Source organism: Falco rusticolus, chromosome Z (assembly GCF_015220075.1).
Source record: "Falco rusticolus isolate bFalRus1 chromosome Z, bFalRus1.pri, whole genome shotgun sequence".
NCBI lineage: Eukaryota > Metazoa > Chordata > Aves > Falconiformes > Falconidae > Falco > Falco rusticolus.
In genome coordinates this window covers 40,526,433-40,533,506 of record NC_051210.1, presented here as the reverse complement: position 1 = coordinate 40,533,506, position 7,074 = coordinate 40,526,433, and the positions used below count along the sequence as shown (strand labels likewise).

Sequence of the window (7,074 nt, the reverse complement as noted above, 5' to 3'; positions counted from 1 at the left end):
CCTCCAGATTCTGTTTATCTTTAGCCTGCCAGCCCCCAGCCTGAAGTCCTCCCCAGGTTAAACTCCAGCCGGCTCAGTGCGCTGCCGCTATCTCCAGCCTGCCGGCACTCGTAATAAATATTAAGACACGAATTGCTCAACGTTAGCGGCCTCTGCGGCGCAGCCCCACATCGCCTCCAAGGGCTCCGGCCATCGCGGCGGCCCCGCAGCCGGCCCGTCAGACCGGGACCGCCCCCCCCGCGCCCGGGTGGCGGCAGGCAGCGCCGGCGGCCCCGGGCGGCCCCGGCCCCGGCCCCGGCCCCGGCGGGAGGTGCGGCCCGGCGGGGCGAGGCCCGGCTCGGCCGCCAATCGTCACGGCGGGGCGGGCACGGCCGCGGCGCGTATAAGAAGGGCCGCGGGGGCAGCACAGTGGCAGGTCGGGTAGGCGGGAGCACTGGCGGGGGGGGCTAGCGGTCGGTGAGTGGGGCTAGCGGTCGGTGAGTGGGGCTGGGCCGACATGCGGCGGGGCGGGGGGGGGAAAGACGGTCCAGCAAGGCGGGAGGGCGAGGGGCGGGCGTCCCGTGTGCATCGGTTCGGTCCCTGCCCTGCGGCCGGGCGGCTCCCGCCGGGCAGGAGCCGCCATTCTGGCCGCTTCCATGGGGGCTGCCGCCCAGCCGCTCCGGGCCCCGCCGCCCGGGCTTGTTTACAATCGCGGCCCAGGCCCCGCGCCCCAGAGGGGGACGGGCGGAGGCCGGGTCAGTGCGTGGGGCCTCCGGGAAGGGCTCGGCGGGGGCGGTCGGCCTGCCTGCGGGTCCGCCCCGGGGTATTTGGGGTGCGCGGTTGGCAGTCCCCCCCGTGGTGGGCAGAGGAAGGAGCGGGGCACAGGCGGGGTGCGGGCCGGCAGGCCTCTTTCGGCGCTGGCGGCTGCCTCCGTGCTCGGGGCTGTGGAGCGAAGGGCGGCTCGTCTGCCAGTTGCCGTGTCTGACCGCTGTCCCTCCCTTCCCGGCAGGTCTGCCAGCATGAATCTGTGTCTGATCGCGCTCTGTCTCGGCTTGGGGCTGGCCTTCGGTGCTCCGAGGGCAGACCCCGATCTGGACACTCACTGGCAGCTGTGGAAGTCGTGGCACGGCAAGAGCTACCATGAGGTGAGCGCCGGGCTACGGCTCGGTTAGGCTGAGCGCTCGCAGCGGGGCCCTGCCCGCTGAGTCATGCCTGCTTTGTTTCAGCGTTTGGTCTGCGCTTGGGAGGGATAATCCCTCTCTTTCTGGGCCCCTTTGCTGTGTTTCTGCATGGATTCAGCAGTACCGTGCTTTTATTATATGAGGGTGACAAAAAGACCGTATCTTAAGCAGCCATTCCGACTTACCATTTGAGTAGTCTCCCACTTGCTCAAGGATACAAGCCATTACAAAGCACGCAATCTTGCAAGTGAAATTTGTTTGAACTGCCTCCTTGAAGTATGTTTTCTGACCCCTCAGAGAGAGGAAAGTTGGAGGAGAGCGGTGTGGGAGAAGAATCTGAAAAGGATTGAACTCCATAATCTGGATCACACATTGGGAAAACACAGCTACAGGTTGGGAATGAATCAGTTTAGTGACATGGTACGTATAGAGGAATGAAACCTGTGGTTCTAAACAGTGTTGTGTAATGGATGGTGACTGCATGTCTTGAATTTTCTTCAGACAACTGAGGAGTTCAGACAGCTGATGAATGGCTACACACACAAGAAGTCTGAAAGGAAGTACAGAGGGTCCCAGTTTCTTGAGCCCAATTTCCTGGAAGTGCCACGATCAGTAGACTGGAGAGAGAAGGGATATGTAACTCCAGTTAAAGACCAGGTATTCTCTGATGGTGGACTTTTAACCAGTTACAGGTCATTTCCTGAATGCTACCTCCTCTTCCATAGGGGAAAAGCACTGTGATCTTGTTGAACGAAGCCAAGCACAAGCTTACTAAATTCAGTGTCATTTTGATAAAATTGCTGTACCCCTTTAGGATTTTTTAGGAGTTCTGGACAGAATGTCTAGTGACTGAAAAGGCTGTAGTATCCTCATTTGTACATGCCAGAAACACAAAAGTTGGTCTTGTGGCTTTAGCTTTTTTTTTGCCTTGGTGGTAAGGAAAGTAATTGCCTAATCTGGACAGATTTATAACTTGTGATTTCATTACTTCAGGGTCAGTGTGGCTCTTGCTGGGCTTTCAGCACAACAGGTGCTCTTGAAGGGCAGCACTTCAGAAAAACTGGCAAGCTTGTTTCACTGAGTGAACAGAATCTGGTGGACTGCTCTCGGCCTGAAGGGAATCAAGGCTGCAATGGTGGTCTCATGGACCAGGCTTTCCAGTATGTGCAGGATAATGGTGGAATTGATTCAGAGGAGTCGTACCCATACACTGCAAAGGTGAGTGTAATAGCTGAACTTACACTGCGAGTGTCATGTCTTCTGTGTGGACAAACTGTGTTGGGAAACACTTACCTAGAAAGGAAGATGACGAAGTAGTAATCAGTACATCTGTTCTTCTGGTTGCATCTTTCCTAATAAAACTAGAATGACTGCTAGCCCCAGTAGGAATCACATGCTGTAATGGTCTTTGAGGTCAAAATCTTACCAGACCTGTTGGAAAAACTAGAGCAATTTTTTTTTTATTCCTCCCCCTCATTGCTGCCTTCTTATCAGATGTCATGTGTTATCTTGGTTGATACACCAAACCAGAACCCAGCCCTTGTCAACAGTGCTAGTTACTTGAAGGGGTGCTGTTCACCTTGCCATAACTGAGCTGTTACAGAGTTACTACCCATAGGCCAGGTAATTCTTGCAGCTAGTGTGATCTGGTTTTTAACATAGTTGTTGGCAGTGTCTTAAGTTCTACTTCTGGGCTAAATGTGCATAAACATAGATTATGGGCAGACTTCTGAAATATACCAATAATCTACCAAAAGCTCAACAGGCATGAGGACAAAAGAGCAGTAGTAAATTGGGTATCATTTGAAGAGCCCATGGTTTGGGATTTTCACTGTTTGGAGCTCTACTCGCTATAGAGTATCTTCCCTTGTGGCTTATTTTGTGTGTTGACTGAATGGGCACTAGTAATGCTGTTCATTATAACATAGAAGCCTTTGGATTTGGGTTCCTAATCACCTGCATCCCAGTAATCTTGAGTTTCTTGCTTATCTTGGCTCTTCCGGAGATCCTGGGTGATTATAGGAAGTGCTAATTTGCTGAGTACAAGAAGTGAGCAACTGAGGGTGTACTCTGTGCTGCTTCAGTTGGGGGGAGGGAACTTCAGTACTGATTTACCACACAGGTAAGGGAGGGATGTGCTTTGCTTCAGTCTATTTTGACTTTACATGGCCTGACTTCCAAAACAGCCCCCTCCCCTGAAGTAAATGCCTGTGGCACCAACAGTTCAGGTGTCACTGTAAAAAAATAACATAATGAAGCACAAATTAACAAATGCTGTGTGTAAGGTCATACAGTATGAATGATTAACTTCCAAATCATTTTGTAGAGGTTTTCAAACTATGACAGACTAAAATTGTGGATTTTAAGTATTTGCTCAGTGAGCAGTTTCTGGATTGCTTTGTAATTAAAAAATACTTGGCTCTTTTCCATTGTCTATTAATGCATTCTGGGCTTCTTTCCTCCCTGATGAGAGACTTGTCCTGCCCACCAAAGAAGGCAGGGTTCCAGGATGTATGATGGTCCTTTGCATCCCAGTAAAGCTTTCCTTTTAGGCCTCACTGTCATCTGTTTTTTTTTCCTGTACCTTTCAGAAACTCAAAAGCAGCTTCTGTGTTGTCTCTCTCCTTTCCTCCTTTCAAAGCACTTGAAAACAAGGGATGGAAGAGGATCCAAGGCAGAAGAGTCACAATGTCTGGTAGTTCCTGTGCTGACCTGTGTGTTAAATGAAGAACTATGTAATAACTAGGGCTTGCTTTATTTAGGATGATGAAGAATGTCGCTACAAGGCAGAGTACAATGCTGCTAATGACACTGGCTTTGTTGACATCCCTCAAGGACATGAAAGAGCTCTCATGAAAGCAGTAGCAGCTGTGGGTCCTGTGTCTGTTGCTATTGATGCAGGCCACTCTTCATTCCAGTTCTATCAGTCGGGTGGGTATTTGTTAGCAGCTTGCATGCAGAGAACTTTTTTTTTGAATACTCTGTATTCATTACCTTTCAGTTTAATATGTAAAAAAAACCCAAACCCTATGATCTTGTGATGTAGTCATAATCGGGATTCCTTTTAATTCTAGTCAGGTTCTCCATGCATTGTACTTGTCCCTCAGTTTCTGCCATGATACACTTCACTTACGACTTCTTTCTCTGACTTTCAAGAGGCTATGCAATATTTATTTGAAATACACATAGCTTCTGGTGAGGTTTCCTGCACCTTGAGCATCTCTGCATCTTGAGTAGACCTTGTTCATGTGTGAACTTATGCCTCTGCAGGTATCTACTATGAACCAGACTGCAGCAGTGAAGACCTGGACCATGGTGTTCTGGTTGTAGGCTATGGCTTTGAGGGAGAAGATGTAGATGGAAAGAAATACTGGATTGTTAAGAACAGGTAAGATCTCTCTGAGCCTTTAGGGGTAGGGGAGAAGGGAAGGTAGGTTGTTACTTGTAGTGGGGGGGTGGGAAGGCAACAGTAATTAAAATCTGTGTGAAAAATCTGGAAACTGTTCTCAGACTGTATTGTATGACAAAAGTTAAACCTGACTCGGGCTGATGGCAGCCTAATAAAATAGGCCTGAAGCAGCAAACTCATTCTTCTGCCTTTTTAGTTAATTCAAGGGAGCTCAGTACTGGAACAGCCTGTGAAGCTAGTAGGAGTTAAAAGTGGTTGAGCAGGGGGAGCAGGAGAAAATGGGGTTGTGAAGGTGTAATGGATTTTTTTTTTGGAAGCAGAGCATTGCTCATTTATGTTAAATAGGGTAACACTTGAATTTCAAAGGTGGAGTTACCTTCTAGGTTGGAGGGAAAATAAATTAATGCCAAAGGGCATGTCACATGAACTTGTCCCATGTTCTCAGCACTTACAGGGACACCACCCTCAAATGCTGCTTGCAGTCTTGGTCTTCCCTTAAAGTTGGCTGGGAGCAGTGTCTGAGCTTCATGCACTTGTAATCAAGGATTGCACATTAAGGTCTCCACCTAGTGAAAGGATGGCTGCAGCCTTTATTTTCTGTGAGCTTGGGGTGCCTCTTTTGTAACATGCATTTAATCGCAGGGAAGCACTCTAATTTGGCTGCAGCTATCTTGATTTTTCTCCAGATGTGGAAGGCAGCAGTTTTCAATTTAAACACTTAATGGGGGTATGTGTAAATATCTTCTGAATATGAAAACAAACCCTTTACTTCTGTTTCAGCTGGGGTGAGAAGTGGGGTGACAAAGGATATATCTACATGGCCAAGGACAGGAAGAACCACTGTGGAATAGCAACAGCTGCTAGCTATCCGCTTGTTTAATTTGAAGACCAAACATTTCAGTACAAGAGGGGATTCTAAACTGAATGACCAAACCCATGTTCACACATGGAGTTAGACTTGTATCCTTACAAAATCAATTTAATTGTAAAACTTTCAAAGTATGTTATTACATGTTGGTGACATGCCATTTGTCTTAATTTAATGTAAATGTTGGTATGTATACAGCTTGTAATATTGCTGGCTTTTTACTGCTGAATCTAATAGATTATTTTCCTTTTATAAATTTTAATGTGAATAAAGTTTTACTTTCTAAATAAACCCTTTTAATGCCAGTGTATGGTTGACTTGGCTTTTTATGTTTGCCACTTGAGACTTACCAAACAGGCATCCTAAATTATGCTAGTAACTGAAGCTTGTATGCATACCTCTCTTCATCAGTTACTAAAATGCAACCCTAGCTGGGAATGGCTAACAGCTGTTATGGAATGGACTTACTTAAAATGGGAAGTAGAAAAATCTCTTTATCAACCAACAAAGTGATAAAAATCTGACCCTCATTCTTTGAAACTGTGTTCCCTAGAATGTGCCTGAGTGAATTTTGGCTTAGTCCTGTGACCCAGAGGTGATACAATCTCTGGTTCTTAGTACTTCATAACATCTTCAGTCTTTGCATGTCCTACATGCAGCATCATCTGATCTTCACTTAGTTTTAATAGCATCAGTGTTTTATGGCACCTCAAAGTACCACACTTCTGTAGTTAGAGTAACTGTCTCCTTTTGAATATTATGTGTACAGTGGCAACACCCAAAAGCACCTGGGCTGTTCAGAGAGAAATCTTACTTCTTGGTCTGTAGGACACTTAGTATCTTGCCCCTGCACCACCTTTGGCTGGGGAAGGAAGGGGTGGGCAGGGAGGAATGCTGTTCCTACAGGAAGTGAAGCTGGGTGACTCTTAATCCCTGGATACTCTGTGGCTGACTGAACTGTGGTGACTTGCACTGTAGCTCCTCTTCTGGGAGGACTGCAGGTATTTGTGCTGCTGAAACACAATTACTAGCTGTTATGTACTGTTGTTTTTTTCAGGTGCCAGTAGTTTCTGCAGAGGATTATCAATTGATAATGCCAAAAACAGCTGGGGGAGAGGATTTGGCTTTGGTTTTTGGGTGGTGACTCATACCTTCTTGCATTTGGGCTGGAGGGGAAGGAGGCTAGTTCTGCAGTTTGACCAGCACCGGTTCAGATTTTATGGACCCATAGGTTTTTATGCATAGTGTCTTTCCTGAATCTGATAGCTATGCCACAAGGGAACACTTGGACTACAAATTACGAAAGCTGATTGTCCTTATTGTAGATAAAATAAATCTTAAGCTTGCATTTCATAAACACTTCTTGAAAGAAAAACAAGATTGAGGTACCTAGAATAATCAAAACTTTACTCTTCAGCTGTGAGTGTGTCAGTGTGCTGCCTATATATGAATTCTTTCAACCTGAGTCTCCCTACAAGTTTGTTGTTTTGTTTTTTTTTTTTTTTAACAGGAAGAGCCTCCCTCAGCCCAGTGGCTATTTAACAAGCCACAGAGCAGAAATACCGGTTAGAATTTAGCTGTTGACTTGCTGGGCCTGTTATGGAGGGCATCCATACTACTTGGTGGAAGCTATGGAG

At 47.2% G+C, this 7,074-nt stretch overlaps 1 protein-coding gene across 1 annotated transcript; it reads left to right on the top strand.

Moving 5' to 3' along the window:
• The first annotated feature begins 351 nt into the window (after positions 1-351).
• CTSL (cathepsin L) lies at positions 352-5,747 on the top strand. Its single transcript, XM_037373530.1, has 8 exons — positions 352-456; positions 989-1,124; positions 1,458-1,580; positions 1,662-1,817; positions 2,154-2,378; positions 3,923-4,091; positions 4,431-4,548; positions 5,350-5,747. Exons 2-8 carry the CDS (start codon positions 999-1,001, stop codon positions 5,447-5,449), a joined length of 1,017 nt encoding a protein of 338 aa, XP_037229427.1. The 5' UTR covers positions 352-456; positions 989-998; the 3' UTR covers positions 5,450-5,747.
• The last annotated feature ends 1,327 nt before the right edge of the window (positions 5,748-7,074 follow it).

Bases quoted from the DNA above. Each gene is read 5' to 3' on its own strand.
- CTSL (XM_037373530.1), top strand. From the start codon at position 999: ATGAATCTGTGTCTGATCGCGCTCTGTCTCGGCTTGGGGCTGGCCTTC. The intron at 1,581-1,661 runs GTACGTATAGAG...AATTTTCTTCAG, and splicing joins TGAATCAGTTTAGTGACATG to ACAACTGAGGAGTTCAGACA. The intron at 4,549-5,349 runs GTAAGATCTCTC...CTTCTGTTTCAG, and splicing joins TACTGGATTGTTAAGAACAG to CTGGGGTGAGAAGTGGGGTG.